General features: G+C 48.8%; 2 protein-coding genes across 4 annotated transcripts in view; both read left to right on the top strand.

The window, feature by feature from the left end:
• The window catches only part of LOC133123689 (uncharacterized), a 12,479-nt gene extending 11,401 nt beyond the window's left edge, over nt 1-1,078 (top strand). The window contains exons 8-9 of the mRNA XM_061234166.1: nt 217-351; nt 959-1,078. Coding sequence (XP_061090150.1) covers nt 217-351; nt 959-1,078 — 255 coding nt within the window. The remainder of the gene's footprint in view (nt 1-216; nt 352-958) is intronic.
• A 4,807-nt stretch (nt 1,079-5,885) lies between these two features.
• Nucleotides 5,886-17,886, top strand: sona (SON DNA and RNA binding protein a). 3 transcript variants are annotated; one of them, XM_061235880.1, is made up of 8 exons: nt 5,886-5,996; nt 8,715-9,120; nt 9,658-9,853; nt 10,177-10,250; nt 10,864-13,734; nt 14,374-14,870; nt 15,113-15,226; nt 15,589-17,886. In XM_061235880.1, the coding sequence occupies exons 2-8, from the start codon at nt 9,033-9,035 to the stop codon at nt 15,589-15,591; spliced, it is 3,843 nt and encodes a 1,280-aa protein (XP_061091864.1). In that variant the 5' UTR covers nt 5,886-5,996; nt 8,715-9,032; the 3' UTR covers nt 15,592-17,886. The 3 variants fall into 3 exon arrangements, with proteins under 3 accessions (XP_061091864.1, XP_061091865.1, XP_061091863.1); XM_061235881.1 differs by having other exon boundaries at nt 5,911-5,983; XM_061235879.1 differs by having other exon boundaries at nt 5,913-5,996; nt 8,963-9,120.

Genomic DNA, 17,886 nt, shown 5'->3' with positions numbered 1-17,886 from the left:
CACAGTACTGAGTTGGGTACTTGTGCATCTGTACTGAGTGGGGTACCTGTGTGTCTGTACTGAGTGGGGTTCCTGTGTGTCTGTACTGAGTGGGGTGCCTGTGTGTCTGTACTGAGTGGGGTGCCTGTGTGTCTGTACTGAGTGGGGTGCCTGTGTGTCTGTACTGAGTGGGGTGCCTGTGTGTCTGTACTGAGTGGGGTACCTGTGTGTCTGTAGTCCTCCTGCGGACAGCTAGCTCCTGGGGGACACCTGGCCTCCGTCTCCAGCGCTGACCTGCACTCCCGCCTGGCTGCCATGGTAACCAAGGCCAGCAGCGGTCCTGTGCTCACCTGGCTGGGCGGAGTTCGGCGGGTGAGTCAGCTCCACCCCCCACCTGTCAATCACACCAACATGTCCTGGGGGAGCAGTAACTGACAAAATAAAAATAACAAGTATTTTATTCTTATACTGAGATTTGAAAATATTATATAATATTATATATGAAAATATTGCCAATGAAAAGAGTTTGACTCATTTGTCAATGGAATAAGAAAATTTCACTTGTCAAGCAAACATTAACATTATAATAAGCTAATATTTTCTACTTGAGAGATAGATATTAAGTCTTATAAGATAAACACTGTTTATCCCTCCCCCTTCTCTGTAAACGTGCTGACGTTGAAACGCCATTGGCTGTGGCGATTAGAACCAATTTGCAACCAAAGAGCTTGAATTATTGTACTGTTATATAATGTTTTGGTACAGTGCTGGCCTGTCAACTACATATTTCGAAACCCAAATTTGTCAGTGTCACTGGGCCTTTTTCAATGATAGGAATGGTCTTGTAACAATGTTTTAACACAAAAGTCTTACGTGTTGTACCTTTAATACAGTCACTTTTTGCAGTGTACATTCCATGTGTTTGCATGCACGCATGTGTGTGTTCACGTGTGTATAAGTGTGTGTGTGTGTGTTCCAGCTTGATAAATTCCAGTGGATCGACGGCTCTTCTTGGGAATACAGTGATCTGATGCCAGGACAGACGCAGGCCGCCAGTGACAGTGAGAAGTGCCTGGAGATGTTCCGCATCGGTGAGTGAAGGAGAGCAGCCTGGAGTCACTCAGCCGTGACACCCTTCCCACAGAAACCATATTCATCAGCGCAGGCAGCAATAAGTATTTACAGCATACGTTTATCACACCAGAGCCCGTTATCAACACAGCCCGATAACGCTGGACCTCAATGTTCCCCTGCGCTGGGCAGAGTTCAGCAGGCCTGAACACGCTGATCGCGCTTAATGAAAGGTCAAAGGTCAGCGTCCTGGACACCTTTCTGAACACTTGAGCAGCAGCAAGAAACTGCCAAAACACTGAGGAGTGATAAGGACACATACCTCAACCTGTGCTTATGTAATACTGAGGACCCAGCCTCTGTAAACAGGAAACACGCACATGCAAGTGTGTGGGTGCGTGTGTGTGTATGTATTTAAGTGTGTATGAGTGCGTGTGTTTGCCTGTGTTGTGTGTGTAAGCGTGTGTACATCAGTACATGTTCTTTGTGTAAGTGTGCGTGTGTTTAAGTGTGTGTGTGTGTGCGTGTGTTTGCCTGTGTTGTGTGTGTGTGTGTGTGTGTGTACATCAGTACATGTTCTTTGTGTAAGTGTGCGTGTGTTTAAGTTTGTGTGTGTGTGCGTGTGTTTGCCTGTGTTGTGTGTGTGTGTGTGTACATCAGTACATGTTCTTTGTGTAAGTGTGTGTGTGTTTAAGTGTGTGTGCGTGTGTGTGTGTGTACATCAGTACATGTTCTTTGTGTAAGTGTGTGTGTGTGTGTACATCAGTACATGTTCTTTGTGTAAGTGTGTGTGTGTGTGTACATCAGTACATGTTCTTTGTGTAAGTGTGTGTGTGTGTGTGTACATCAGTACATGTTCTTTGTGTAAGTGTGTGTGTGTAACGGTTCTCATTTGGTCAGAGATGAGACGATGACTCCATACTGCTCTTAACCATTTATTGGCTCTCTCTGTAGAAGACAATGCAAAGACAACACAACTGTAGTCTTCTGGTCACCGCATATCAGGTTTACCTCTCAGCAGAGAGACACAGAGCTGCTCTTTAACGCAATAAAACATATAATATATATATATACATACACACATACTGTATATATATATATACGCATACATACATACACATGTATCCTACATTAACACAAAATAACAGTGCACCACTTGTCAACAAAAAGAACATATGCATAGCCTGTACATTACAACACAGCAGTCTACACAGACCAGGCATAGTTACCAGGCAAAATAAATGAACATTGAAAATAACATATTTACAATATGCACAGAGCCACATACCTGTAGAAGACAATGCAAAGACAACACAACTGTAGTCTTCTGGTCACCGCATATCAGGTTTACCTACATGTACAACATAAAATAATACCTTTAATCTTCTTTCTCAAAATAGCTAGCTTCACAAGAGCAACGCGACAACCAAGGAATGCATGAGTTCGCGCATAACGAACTTTTCATCTATCATAGCGAAATTTAACGTGCCCATAAAACTTATACTAGTCACCAAATTAACACAATTATTGTGAAACCATGTAATACAATGAACGTTAATCATTATCCATTACAAGATGCAACTTAAATTAGCCATATTTAACTGAGAAATGTAAAATAAAGGAGCGGTGTTTCAAAGGACCACCTACCTCTCAGCAGAGAGACACAGAGCTGCTGAGGGAGGTACGGCAACACCGGAGGTACATACAGCGCGATATGCGATGACCCAAAACATCACAGGTGGCTCCAGAACAAATACAGGCTGGGGTTTCTCACTTCGGGCAAAATTCACATTTACATGAATCCCATTTCTAACTATGTTACATGTGTGTACATCAGTACATGTTCTTTGTGTAAGTGTGTGTGTGTGTGTACATCAGTACATGTTCTTTGTGTAAGTGTGTGTGTGTGTGTGTACATCAGTACATGTTCTTTGTGTAAGTGTGTGTGTGTGTGTGTGTGTGTACATCAGTACATGTTCTTTGTGTAAGTATGTGTGTGTGTGTGTGTGTGTGTGTACATCAGTACATGTTCTTTGTGTAAGTGTGTGTGTGTGTGTGTACATCAGTACATGTTCTTTGTGTAAGTGTGTGTGTGTGTGTGTGTGTACATCAGTACATGTTCTTTGTGTAAGTGTGTGTGTGTGTGTGTACATCAGTACATGTTCTTTGTGTAAGTGTGTGTGTGTGTGTGTGTGTACATCAGTACATGTTCTTTGTGTAAGTGTGTGTGTGTGTGTGTACATCAGTACATGTTCTTTGTGTAAGTGTGTGTGTGTGTACATCAGTACATGTTCTTTGTGTAAGTGTGTGTGTGTGTGTGTGTGTACATCAGTACATGTTATTTGTGTAAGTGTGTGTGTGTGTGTGTGTGTGTGTGTACATCAGTACATGTTCTTTGTGTAAGTGTGTGTGTGTGTGTGTACATCAGTACATGTTCTTTGTGTAAGTGTGTGTGTGTGTGTGTGTGTACATCAGTACATGTTCTTTGTGTAAGTGTGTGTGTGTGTGTGTGTGTGTGTGTACATCAGTACATGTTCTTTGTGTAAGTGTGTGTGTGTGTGTGTGTGTGTACATTAGTACATGTTCTTTGTGTAAATGTGTGTGTGTGTGTGTGTGTGTGTGTGTACATTAGTACATGTTCTTTGTGTAAGTGTGTGTGTGTGTGTGTGTGTGTACATCAGTACATGTTCTTTGTGTAAGTGTGTGTGTGTGTGTGTGTACATCAGTACATGTTCTTTGTGTAAGTGTGTGTGTGTGTGTACATCAGTACATGTTCTTTGTGTAAGTGTGTGTGTGTGTGTGTGTGTGTGTGTGTGTGTGTACATCAGTACATGTTCTTTGTGTAAGTGTGTGTGTGTGTGTGTACATCAGTACATGTTCTTTGTGTAAGTGTGTGTGTGTGTGTGTACATCAGTACATGTTCTTTGTGTAAGTGTGTGTGTGTGTGTGTGTACATCAGTACATGTTCTTTGTGTAAGTGTGTGTGTGTGTGTGTACATCAGTACATGTTCTTTGTGTAAGTGTGTGTGTGTGTGTGTACATCAGTACATGTTCTTTGTGTAAGTGTGTGTGTAAGTGTGTGTGTGTGTGTGTGTGTGTACATCAGTACATGTTCTTTGTGTAAGTGTGTGTGTGTGTGTGTGTGTGTACATCAGTACATGTTCCTTGTGTAAGTGTGTGTGTGTGTGTGTGTGTGTGTGTGTACATCAGTACATGTTCTTTGTGTAAGTGTGTGTGTGTGTGTGTGTGTGTACATCAGTACATGTTCTTTGTGTAAGTGTGGCTCATTTCACAGATGAGAGGTGGTGGAGCGCTGCTGACTGTAATCTCCAGAGACCCTTCATCTGTGCGTACCCCCTCTCTGCCTGAAGACGAAGAAGAAATGTGTTTAAAAAACTGCCAAATACGTATCAATGCTTACTTATGATTATCTTTAAAACAGAGCAATATTTCATCAACAATAAATTCATCAATAAATTCTGTAAAAAGCAATAAAATGTCTTCATGGCTTTCTCTTCAGCAGAAATAGCAGTGAAATACTGCCCCCTGCAGTCCTGTTAGAAATCTGCAGTGCTGATTTACTGTGGCCAGCACTGTCCCCACTAATCCCCTCCCCTCCTCGTGTCCCCACTAATCCCCTCCCCTCCTCGTGTCCCCACTAATACCCTCCCCTCCTCGTGTCCCCAGCACCCATCTCTGTTCCCCAGTTACAATCTGCATCATTAATCGCTTTGTGCCAGAAAACAGGCTGGTCACTTGTGTTCACCGTACTTTCATACTGTTCTTAAGTGTGTTTTCACAAGGGGCTAAATGTTATTTGTTTCAGTCTTAAAGTGAAAAATCATTGAAGCAATTAACTATTTCATTGTTGATATTGCTTCACTGTAAAACCGGAGAGATCTGTTAACTCAAATGGTTTGAGGAAAGCAATGACTTTGAACCATTTGCATTGGGCAGCTTAATCTGCTCAAATATAAGCTGAACAGGCACTGCGCTGTGACCCAGTGCTGCCCAGTCCAGTGCTGCTGTAAGTCTTGTTCTGGATAGAAATAATCATCATCATCATCATCATCATCATCATTATAATCACAATAATACGAGTATTATTAATTTTAGCCATAGTAGTACCAGCAGTAGTATTTATTATTATTATTATTATTATTATTATTATTATTACAAGAAGAAGAAGACGAATAACAACAACAACAACAACAACAACAACAAAAACAATCTGTAATCAACTTTCTGAAAAACCTATATTATCCAACACATTAAAACAAATAATTGCAAAGTTTGGGGGGGGGGGTGTTCCATTCCATTTCAATACTAAAATTAAGAATGTACCGATTGGAAATGAGCTTGATAAAACCGCACCTAATGTTTCAATGCAGATTATCCAGACCAAATTTGTCCAGTATGTGGCTGTAGCTGGTGCTCACACAAACGCCAGATCAATAAAACATCCAGTAAATTAAATAAATAAGAGCAGAAGTTCCTGAAACGGGTTAGCCCGTGTTGCGCATGTACCGTTGTACAAGCATGAGATTGTGATTCGCGGGTAGGCGTTAAGAATTGGCGCTGCACAGATCCTTATGCCGTTTGGATGGTATACACATATTCACAAATTATTAGCTGGGTCCAACAGGTGTAGAAAATCTGAGAAGTGTATGATTTAATCTCAGCATTTAATGGGGTTATTTCTTATCAGAAGGTTGTGAACCATTACAAATGTGATCTCAGAAGAATAATGCACATTTTATTTTTGTAAAAAAAAATAACCAGATGCATTGTGGTATGCCAAAGTCTTCCTGAATCAAAGGCATTCTGGGATTTTGGAGGTCCTCGTTGCTCGCTCTCAGTGTCATGGCGACCAACATCGAACAAATTTTCCGGGATTTCGTTATGAATAAAATTAAAGAAATTGAAGACGAAGGTCAGCATACTGGGTAAATATGTGTTTAGAAGATTACTGTAGCTGTATATTGATGACTAGACACGCGCTTTGAACGGGGTACAGATTTATTTCAGACAATTATCTTTCTAGTTGAAAGCACAGGCCGGTGCGTGATGGCACACAACGGCATGTCTTTTTGTGTTTGTACCTGCTAACTTCGCTGTCTCCGTAGCTAGCTAGTTATATAAGCTCATAAGTAGTGTCCGTGCGCTGTAATTAGTTATACGGCGATTGATGCCACAGGGATCCGCTGCTAGATAAGCCAATTTAAAATTGATTTTAGTGGCTTTCAATAAGTTTTATATCGCCTGCTATCTAGTTAGCTAGCGCAGTCTGTGCAACATGAGTTTATTCATTTTAGCAACAAATGCAGCTAACGTTAGCTTGCTAGTTATCCTTCCGTTGCTAACTGTTTGCCATCTACTGCATCTGTTGTAGATACACATTTTAAATGTAAACGTTTATAGCGTCTCTCGTGTAAATTAATATTTATATTATTTATATAAACCAAGCACCAGAGCTACAGACCGAAATTGGGTAGCTCTTCGACCACTTTTCTGAATGGGTTTGTCCACAAGCTGCCCGTTCCATGAACGTTAGCTAGCTTGCTAGCCAAGTTAGCAATACCCATTTTGCGCCATATTGCATTATCGGTTAGTTAACTAGCTAACTAATCTACAATCGTCAAAATGTAACGTTAGCCGTGTGCGACCCATGTTGTTATATTGATCTAATATATCGTTATGTATGTTGAAATTAAGTTTGTTAATCGATTTATGAAATTTCATTGCGGCGCTCAAACGATGCTATGGCTAATTGTGCTAGCCTGCCCGCGCTGGTATGAGGCCTAAAGCGAGTTAACATTAGCGAACGGGCACGATGAAAGCGCTACTTAGCCGCTCAGGCGGCGTGTAGTAATGCAGCACACGGAGACTGTGAGCCGCACAGGCCGCAGTGATTCCGCTCTGGATACGATAGCTAGTAAAGGTGATTTGCAGTTATGCAGTTGAGATCTGGAGCAGTACGGAGCGCCCCGAGGATCGCAGTTCCGGGGAGATGGAGCTTCTGTCTGATCCTATAGCTTTGCTACAGGTGGAGGGCGACGTCCATGTAACGTTAGCGTCCATTTTATCTGCAGCCTGTTCTTGATTTCTCAGTAATGTTAATCAATTCTGGACTAACAATGCTTTTGATCGCAAGCTATATCAATAGCATCTGCGATTCATTTTATTGTAGACCGAAACGGCACGGTGTTGAAGGGCTAGCTAGCTGTTCTGGCGCAGGACGTGTAAACATTGCACTTGTTAAAGACGTGAATGCAAATTGCACTCCGTGGAATATGATTTCATAGCCAACCATGTAGGTTGAAGTCGAGTATTTAGGCAGGACCCAAGAACGAATATTTGACTCCGTTGGTTCATTTTTAATCTGCAGCCAATGAGCTCCGAAACAGATTCCGTCATAGCACACCTTGCATCGGGGTGTCTGTGCACCCAGCGCGATGGCGTACGCTGACACGCGTTGTGTCATATCGTCGGGATTCTGTGTAATGTTTGCATGGCGGACGGGGCTTGCGTTGTCCACCATGACACCAAAACGTATTGGCTCTCAAATATTTTCCGGCCCGATTAATCGAAGAACCGTTTACCCCCACCTGTAGCCCCTCACCTGCCCTCTATACGAACTGTATGTTCTTGGTCATTAAGCTCTGATGACCGCCCACATTATTGAAGCAGCCTTTTTTTTACTGGAATGTACACGAGTATCTGTCTTTCTGATTTCCTTTTAAATGTTGGCTTGACTCATTTTGGGTTTGATTGCGGGCGTCATTGCAACCGATATAAAAACTCATTTTTACTTCTTGCAGTGTGCGTTTAATGCACTGGCTCTATGGTTTCCCACAAAGGTCCAACATCTGCAACATACTATAATATTCTCTGAACATTATGTTCGCTTGGCATGGTGGCACAGTGGTTAGCGCTGGTGACTCACGCGGAGAAGGTTCCGTGTTCGAGACTTGGCCGGCTGGATCCTCTCTGTGTGGAGTTTGCGTGTTCTCCCCGTGTTCGTGTGGGTTTCCTCCAGGTGCTCCGGTTTTTTCCCCACAGCCAAAGCATGTAGCCCAGCGACTACAGATGAACATTAGCCTCTCACGGGAATGTTAATAATGTGCAATATCCCTGTCAAGGAACAGTGTTCCTTAACCATTTACCGCAGTACCATAGGAACATTGTTCTTTAACCATTTAGCGCAATAGCGTATGAACAGTGTTCCTTTTACCTCAATAGCGTAGGAACAGTGTTCCTTAACCATTTACCGCTATAGTGTAGGAACAGTGAGGATCCATCATGGACGCTGTTTTACACCCGGAGATGCCGGCATAGTGCCTCTGATACTGTAGCCCTGCCTGTAAAACTGATTGTCTGATTGACCTGATGCTGTCAGTTCTGGTGTGGAAGGAGAATCTGCCTTTCAGGGCATTTCAGTGTGATGTGTGCAGTGATCGCATGTCTCAGCTGAAGAGAACCTGTTCTGATCGCACACCTGATATTCTGAGTGGTTTTAATAGGCAGAAAACACATATGTTTAAGTCTAGTGATTTTCCAGTGTTGGTGTTTAAGTGGATGTATTTGAAAAAAATGCACAGTTTTAACAATAATTGAATTTTGACTTGTCCTTTATTTTTCCTGTTTTTTCTTTTTGTTCCTAGTCCTGGCTCACCTTGAGATTGAACTGCAGGCGTCATCACTAGCAGGCTTGTGGACGAGTGCAGCGCCCCACTCCGTGTTGAGCACGTAGACGTGCTCTCTCAGGGCTCTAGGGTGTTGATTTGTGGTGACTGGGAGGATCGTTATAGGAGCGCATCGTCTAACTGGTCGCACACACGCTCGCTCGCTTCCCACACGCGTGTGCTTGGCGTGTGCCGGCGCGCTCTCACCCCCGCGGTGTCCCCTGCAGAGTGACGAGCGAGGGCCAGCCCAACGGAGGCGTCTCACACCCGGGGCAGAATTCCGGCGCCGGGAAGAACATGGCCGACCCGTCCGAGAGGGCCGGGGACCCCCCCTCCCCCCCCCGCCCGCTGCTGCCAGCGGAACATGCCAGGATCACAAAGCTCGGTGAGTCTGCCCCCGCTGACCGCGGGCTCACCACGCATCGATGATATTAAAGTGCTTGTTGCAACCAGGCACATTGCAAGTGCCTGGTTTGCTGTTATACTTAATTAATGTTGCATTTTTTTCTTTAGATATGCGTTACTCCCACTTTCTACATAAAATGTGACTTTCAGTCCAAATATAATCATCGTCTCTTCATATGGTGGCAGGTTAGCCGAGTGTTACGGTGTTCAACTAAAATGAAAAAAGAACCTTGAGCCCTTAACCCAGAAACTGCCCCAGGATCCCTGTTCTTTTTCTCGACGCACTTGCAACTGTTCTCTCTGGCATTTCTCCCAGGGCATCCTTGCAAAAGAGAAACAAATTCTCAGTGGATCTCCCCTGATTTAATAAAGGATTAATACGAAAAAGAAAAAAGGCAGAGGATGATTTCTGGTGTTCTGTGTGAGAGTGAGGGTCAGTGTTTTATTGGCAAGTGAGATCAGATGGTAGGATAAGTTTGCAGGCACGGTCAGAGGTAACGGTAATTCCTGGTTTCAGCTGAAGGGGGCGACGCGTCCCACAGTGCAGCGGCTGTAGACGAGCCGCCCAAGGAGGGCAGTGACACCCCGCGCAAGAGGAACAAGAAGCACAAACGACACAAGAGCAAGAAGAAGAAGAAGAAACGCAAGGAGGAGAAGGAGAGCAGCTCGGAATCTGGGGCGGAGTCAGACGGAGAGACGCGGGGCGTGGCCAGGTGAGGCTGACCTGTGAACACACACACACACACACACGCACGCAAACACGCACACGCACGCCGTGTGAACATGCAAATCGGCTTCTATTTGCAGTGCACAGCTTGGTTTCCAGCAGTGGATTATCATTACCATGTTAAATGATTATTCTTCAGATGTACTCTAAAGTGCGTGTCTAGGTGTGTTTGGGGTTAAGTGTGGCTATGAGAATGCCTGCTGACTGTGGCGGTGTAGTAGTGACGCCGTGTGTTTCCTTAGTTAAATGTGGCTATGAGAATGCCTGCTGACTGTGGCGGTGTAGTAGTGACGCCGTGTGTTTCCTCAGTGTGAAGACTGAAGTCCTGCTCGAGGAACACCCCGAGCCTGTGGGGGCCACTGCCGGGGCCACGCCCCTCTCAGGTGAGTTTGCTCAAGCGCGTTACGGCCTACAGCTGTTCCCAGCCCAGTTAACCCAGTGACCACCACTCGCTCGACTTCCCAGCCCAGTTAATCCAGTGGCCAAGACTAGCTTGACTCTTCCCAGCCCAGTTAACCCAGTGGCCACCACTCGCTTGACTCTTCCCAGCCCAGTTAATCCAGTGACCAAGACTACTAGCTTGACTCTTCCCAGCCCCGTTAACCCAGTGACCTACGGCTGGCTCGACTCTTCCCAGCCCAGTTAACCCAGTGAACTGTTGCCTTCTTTCAAATGCTTAGAGTGAGGCATGGGTAAAAAGTTATTTAATTTGCAACTACTAAGCGCCGATCTGTGATTACCACAGTGAGATTGCCACATTGCTTGTGAGCTGTGTGCGATTCATCAGCTCGTATGGGCCAAAATCTCATGAGAAAATTTCAGATGTATTTTTAAGATGTTCATTATGCCTCATGCTTTTTATAATTGTGCCCTGGTGTAATTGGAAGTATTTTATATTGAAACGGCAATGTTTTTGTGTCTTAATAACATTGTAGTATTTTCAGAACGTGAAATGTTGCCAAATGCGGAGACTATAACACGGGGGTGTCTTCTTAGCTCTTGCAGGGGAAGAGACTGACGGAAAGTCCAAGAAGCAGAAACGACACACAAGCAAGAGGAAGAAGAAGAGGAAGAAGAAAGGCGAAGAGGAGAAGCCAGAGAAGAAATCTCCGTCCCGATCGGAGAGCACCTCGGCCTCGGGGTCCGAGTCGGAGATGGAGTCCCGCCCCCCCTCCGGGCTGCCCTCTGCCGCGTCCCCCGCTGCCCCCCCCTCAGACGGAGCTTCGCCCGACTCCACGCCCGCACCTGAGCCGCCGGCTGCCCAGGTAAAGGAGGAGGAGTCTAAACCCAGCCCAGGAGACGCGGCGGGTGTGCCCGATGAGGCCTCGGCCTCCACTTTGGACATCGGTGCCTCCTCGGCCGCGGAGGCCGCAGGGGCGGAGCGTAACGGCGACTCTGCTGGCGGTTTCTGCGCGGCTCAGGACCTGCCGGATATAATCCCAAAACTGGAGAGCGCGCATCGGGAGGAACTCCCGAGGATGGGCCCGGAGCTCGCCGCCGACACCAACGGGAAGCCGGAGGACCGGAGCGAGGAGAAGCACAGCAGCCGGTCGCGGTCCCGGTCTGTTTCTAAGACCGGGAGAGAAGCATCGCGGCGAAGCCCGGCGAGAAAGAGCCGCAGCCGGTCGCTGAGCACCCCCCGCGAATCCGTGAAGCCCAGCAACAGGGCCCGCTCCTCTTCCCGCCTGAGGTCCAGCCCGAAGGCCAAACGCAAGTCCCGCTCCCCCTCCAGGAGGAAGCGTCGCTCCAGGTCGCTGTCGCACACCAGGAACAGGAGGTCGAGGTCCCGGTCGATCCGCCGCAGGCATAGCCGGTCGCGGTCTGTCGTGCGCGTCCGCCGGTCGCGGTCACGGTCCCTCTCCAGGCGAAGGCGCTCGTGGTCGCGGTCGAAGAGGTCGCGGTCTCGTCGGCGCGCTCGACGGACCAGGTCCCGTTCGATCCGGAGAGGCAGGCGGTCCAGGTCTCGGTCTCGCTCACGCCACAGACGGTCTAGGTCCCGGTCCTTCAGACGAGTCCGGCGGACCCGTTCGCGGTCCATTGTAATCCTTCGGCGGAGGCGATCTCGGTCACTGCGCCGGAACAGATCGCGGTCCAGGTCGCCAAAGAGAAGGCGGTCTAAAACCCCATCGCCACGCCGATCGAGGCGGTCTAAAACCCCATCGCCACGGCGATCGAGGCGGTCTAAAACCCCATCACCACGGCGATCGAGACGGTCTAAAACCCCATCACCACGCCGATCGAGACGGACCAAGTCCAAGTCACCGGCAAGGAGGCGCCATTCAAAGTCTCGATCACCAAAGCGGAGTTCTAGGTCTCCCCATCGGAGCAAGCGATCAAAGTCTAGATCTCCGGCGAGGCGTCATCGCTCAAAGTCCAAGTCCCCAAAACGCAGTGGGAAGCACTCAAAATCTCCCAAAAGGAACAAGCGTTCAATTTCAAGGTCTCCCAACAGGAACAAATCAAAATCTAGGTCTGTCTCAGGAGACAGGCAATCATCTGAAATGAGCCCCTCTCCCACGAAAGGAGGCGGCAGCGGCTCCAAGTGTGGTTCGCCCGACCAAGATCGCCAGGACGCAGACCTCAGCAAGGACCTGGCCTCCCCGGACAAGCTGGGGAGAGACGCTGGTGAAAGGGAGGAAATGTCCTCGGATCCGATCCCTGAAACCGGACCGGAACAGCGTGCGGACCACACGGAGATGGAGGCGGCCTCCACCGGGGGCTGGAAGCCAGTGCCGTTTCTGGCAGATGGAAAGGCCAAGGCCGGCTCTGCCCCCTCTAAAGCACCTGTCGACACCCCCAAGAGCAGTTCTCCACAGAGGGTTCCTGATGAGAAGTGCTTTACCTCAGAGGTACCTTCCACCAGTCTGGACTCGCCAGAGCTCACGGCACATGCCGCTGCCCCTGCTGATAACCAGTCGGAACCTTGCGCCACCATCTCGAGATCCCGGTCTGCCTCCCCTCAGACTGAAGAGGAGGGGCACAGCCAGGTGGTTCCCACGGGGGTGAACACCGACATGCCGGCTGTGTCTCCAAATGAGCATCGGAGCTCTCGGTCATGTTCTCCCGCCAAACTCGATGGCGACCACTCCAGATCGCCGTCTCCCTCCAAACCTGCTGTTGCACAGGACTTTGAATCCCCGTCAGTCGGCAAAAATGAAAAACCTATAAAACGGAGGAGCTCCTCCTCTCCTGCTAGGAAGAAGAGCTCAAAGTCCCGATCGCCTTCCCGGAGGAGGAAGTCCCGGACCCGCTCACCCGCCCGCAGAAAACGCTCACCTTCCAACTCTTCCTCCCCGCGAAAAAGGTCCCCATCAAAATCCACCACTCGCAGAAAGAAGTCCAAGTCAAAGTCTCCGGCGAGGAAGAGAAAATCTCGATCTCCCTCTCGCAGTCGGAAGAGAAAATCCAAATCTAGGTCCCCTGTGAGGAGGCGGAGATCCAGGTCTAAATCTCCCGCTCGGAAGCGGAAGTCCCGTTCAAAGTCTCGAACCAGAGCCAAGCGGTCAAAGTCCAGGTCCCCCAGGAGGAAGCGGTCAAAGTCCAGGTCACCGGCGAGGAAGAAGCGCTCAAAGTCCCGGTCCCTAGTGCGCAGGAGGAGGTCCAAATCCGCAGAGAAGAGCAAGCGGTCAAAATCCCGCTCTCCGGCCCGGAAGAGGCGGTCGAGGTCTCGGTCCCGGGTGCGGCGCTCCCGGTCCCGGCGGTCGAGGTCCAGCTCCCGCCGGCGGCGGAGCGGGTTCCCGCTGGACCGGCGCGACCGCTGGCGCCGCACCCCGAGCCACTCCCCCATCCTCATCCTGCGCAAGAGGAGGTCCACCTCCAGGACCCGGCGCAGCGCCAGCAAGACCCCGCCCCGCCTCACCGAACTAGGTAACCGCTCGTCCCCTACCCCGACGTGCCCTTCCCCGCCTTACACCACCCCGCCCATCTGGGTAACTGTTGCAACACACCGCATACAGCAACTACGCTTCCACACCACCAGTCTTCACTAGTCATGTGGTCCGTTCTTAGTCGCTGAAGCTCCCAACTGTCCTTGACATACTAGGTTAGGTTACCCAAATGTTGACTTTTGGGTATTAACGAATTATTGGATGTGCCATATAGCCTTTTTGTTTTGTTTGTTTACATCTTTGAAATATCCAGTTCAAAGATGAAACGCATTGTTCCCACCCTTTATGCCCGCAAAGGGTCATTGTGAATTTATGTTTTTGCTTAAACAAAATATGCACTCAAATTCACTTGGCTTGTTCCGCTGCTACAATGTGGTAGCAATCGCCCTCTCTGTGCTGACCCCTCTGCGCCATGTTGACCGCTCTATGCTGGGTGTAGGGTATAGGGTATAGGGTGCGCCTCTCTCATACAAGCCCCTCTATCCATTACTGCCCCCCATGTACCCCCCTGTCTGTGATGATCTCTGTTCGACTCCCTCAATACTGACTCGATGTTCGACTCCCTCAATACTGACTCGATGTTCGACTCCCTCAATACTGACTCGATGTTCTTCCTCAGATAAGGACCAGCTGCTGGAGATCGCCAAGGCCAATGCGGCTGCCATGTGTGCCAAGGCCGGCGTGCCGATCCCTGAGAGCCTCCGGCCCAAAGCCATCCTGCAGCTGCCCCTGCCCACGCCGGTGCCCACGCCCCTGTCCTTGCCCCTGCCCCTCCCCATGAACCTGCCCATGAACCTGCCCCTCAATATGTCCAATATGAGTATGCCCAACATGAACATGCCCAACATGGGTATGCCCAACATGAACATGCCCAACATGAACATGCCCAACATGAACATGACCATGCCCAGCATGAGCATGACGGCTGCTGTGGCCACGATGACTGCTGCCCTCTCGACCATGAGCGCCCTGTCGCAAATGCCCAACCTGCCTGCCCTGCCCACCATCACCAACAAGCCCCCGCCCATGGCCATCCCCAACACCGCCAACATCGAGGAGGTCAAGAGGAAGGTCACGCAGAAGGCCAACAGTATCAGCATCAAGGAGCTTACAGAGGTGAGGCCCGGAGGACCTAGCACAGAGGCGTCTCATCTGAGCGCCATTCAGTGGCTGCGGAGAGGCAGGAGAACGCTGTGTGCTTCTGGAGAACTAGCAACGGGTGTACACCTTTGGGAGTATTATACTGTAATGTGCTTGTGAAGTTTAGTGATTGTCAGGCCTTAAGTGTAGGTGGTGTGTGTGTGTGTGCGTCTGATTTGGTGAGTTGACGGGCTATTGTGTGCTTTCCCTCGCTGCAGAAGTGTAAGAAGATCGCGGAGAGCAAGGAGGAGATGGCCATCGCCAAGCCGCACGTGTCCGACGACGAGGACGACAACCCACGGGACAACAAGGGAAGTTCCTTCAGCCTCAGTGTGAGTCTCTGCCCTCAAAACGCTCCCACAGCGCTCTCACAACGTTAGTAACTGTCCCACTGTTAGTGTTAGTGTCCATCCTAACCTTCTCCACTTGTATCCTAACCTTACCCGGTTAAAATAAGAGTCTTAGACTTCATCCGCCAGAGATAAACCATCCCAAATGGAACCAAAGTTTCTGAGAAAAATGAGCAGATTCCGTGTAATATTTTGACAGTGTTTCTGTAGTTTTGAATAAGTGCACAGCCTGGGGGCGGCGGAGATGTAAAAATACCCGGACAACTGGCTTGTTTTATCTTTCCGTCGGAGGGTAAAAGTTCCTTCACTGTTGTCGTGTTGACTGTGTGACTCTGTTTCCCCAGTAACCTGGCCCCCCCCCGCCCTGGCCCCTTGGCGAAACCGGAGGCCTTTGATCTCGAGCCCCCGGCATCGCCATGGCCACCGGACACAGTGGAAGGGCCCTAAAGGGGCCCTGCGGAGTGGACACACGGACAGACCGATGGACAGACTGATGACGGGAACGGGGAGTTAAGGGGGTCTTCCCCGATGCCCCTCCTCCACCAGGCGGGTCTCACAACCACACTCAGAACTGCGCCTCTGGACGGAGGTGACGCTGCGCAGAGCTGCGGGGTCTGGCTGCACTCTGTCCGGGAGAAGAGCGCAGACCGACCCGGCAGCCGGCTTCATTACGCATTCTCCACTGGGGCGCCGAACGTTCGTAATCAAGCCTTTGAAGTGAGGTGAGGAGACCCCAGGGGGACCGTGGGACTGGGGGCTCCACCTCTCCAAAGAGACTTTGTTCAGCGGGCAGCAGAAATGCGAAAGGATTTTAGATTATTATTCAATTTTTTTTTGTGAAGGACTGAATTGTAGCTGCCCTTGCTTTTCCACATTGAGTTTTCTTGCTTGTGTTTATTTTTCCTCCTCCTCCCGTTTTCTTGGGTGAAGTTGAATGTGTCCCAGCTGTGCTCACCACGCCGGGTGGGTGTGGTCTGCAGCGCTTCCCAGCATGCAGTGCTGCAAGCTTTGCTGCGTCACACCTGCCCAGAGGGCTGTTGTGAGTGGCTCACCGGAGCGTAACGTTGCCCTGACAACATGATCGATGCCCCGTGGCCCTGGGTTAGGATGCGTACAGTTGAGTAGTGATTGCAGCCCTGAGTACAGTGGCTAAACGAGATTACCGAGCAGCATTTCGGACCAGCACAGCTTTTGGGCCTCATGAAGAGGACTGTTCTGAAGAGTAATTGTCCTGTAGTATATAAACCACATCGACCTGCTGCCCATTTGTTTTTAAGGGGATACATAAATATAAAGAGCCTGATGCATTGTCTGAGGGGAAAAACAGGTTGTTTTTTGAGGTTTTTGACATCTTTACTGTATTGTGTAATGTTTTGGGTGATTATTTTCTGTGCTTTTGTTTTTTTGTTTTTTTTTGTGTTGGATCTGACAGCCCTGCTCAGACACGCTGTGGGGGGTTCTGCTGCCCCCTGGTGGTTTTGATTCCAGATGCGTCATCCTCTCCTGCCAGTCAGAATTGGCCTTGAAAAAGCCACATGCACACATACTTGTATCTCTCTCACACACACACACACACACACACACACACACACACACACACAGAGGCACGCACACTCATTCCTGTATCACACACACACACACATTCCTGTATCTCTGACACACAGATTCCTGTATCTCTCTCTCTCTCACACACGCACACATACCTGTATCTGTTTCTCACCACCCCACACACACACACGCACGCACGCACGCACGCACGCACGCACGCACGCACGCACGCACGCACGCACGCACGCACGCACACACACACACACACACACACACACACACACACACACACGCACACGCTCACCAGTAAAACGCAGCACATTGCAGTATGTCACCTGCCCATTTCTGAGTGATTCGGAGAGAAGCGTCATAGTTCAGATGCCAGGACTTTACTGCCTCAAAAGTATTCTGAGTATAGAGCTGTATGAGAGGAGTGGGCGGGGATTAAAGTGTGTTATCTGTAGAGAAGTGGGTGGAGCTTAAATTGGGTTTCTCCTGGAAAGGGGGGGAATTTTGGGTGCTTTTCTGAGACGAGCTTAAAGGTTTGTGTTGGGAGAAGTGGGCGGAGCTTCTCGAGTCGTGCTGTGACGATGGAGGTGGCCGGTTTCCTCGGCGACCGTGTGTTCTGGGCGGAGCTCATGCAGTGGTGGATGCTGGCTGGTTCCAACCACAACATAACCACACAGGTGTGATTGAGCACGGATACAGGAGTACTGGATCGGATACACCTGTTGGGGGTGGAGCTGTACTGCATAGGTGTGATGTGTTTGCTCACCACAGACCTCCACAGTGTGGTCAACCGTGTGTGAGTGTGTGAGTGTGTGAGTGTGTGAGTGTGTGAGTGTGTGAGTGTGTGAGTGTGTGAGTGTGTGAGTGTGATCTAGTAATCCTGCATCTGTGCCGTAGAACTCCACATTCCCGTAGAAACCTCACTCTTCTGCTGTAACCACGTTTGGCTTAATTGTCTTTTATATAAAATGGCATTTTAGATAATTTTTTTTTTTTTTTTTTTTTTTTTTTTTAGTTCTTAGGATGTTTGTTTGCTTTGTACATAATGCAATGTTGATTATTATTAAAGAAATCTCCTAAAATGA

Source organism: Conger conger, chromosome 3 (assembly GCF_963514075.1).
Source record: "Conger conger chromosome 3, fConCon1.1, whole genome shotgun sequence".
Lineage (NCBI taxonomy): Eukaryota > Metazoa > Chordata > Actinopteri > Anguilliformes > Congridae > Conger > Conger conger.
Note: the sequence above shows the minus strand (reverse complement) of the source record. Positions and strands in the feature narration are given on the sequence as shown.

Bases quoted from the DNA above. Each gene is read 5' to 3' on its own strand.
- sona (XM_061235879.1), top strand. From the start codon at position 5,914: ATGGCGACCAACATCGAACAAATTTTCCGGGATTTCGTTATGAATAAA. The intron at 5,997-8,962 runs GTAAATATGTGT...TGTCCCCTGCAG, and splicing joins GACGAAGGTCAGCATACTGG to AGTGACGAGCGAGGGCCAGC. The intron at 10,251-10,863 runs GTGAGTTTGCTC...GTGTCTTCTTAG, and splicing joins CGGGGCCACGCCCCTCTCAG to CTCTTGCAGGGGAAGAGACT.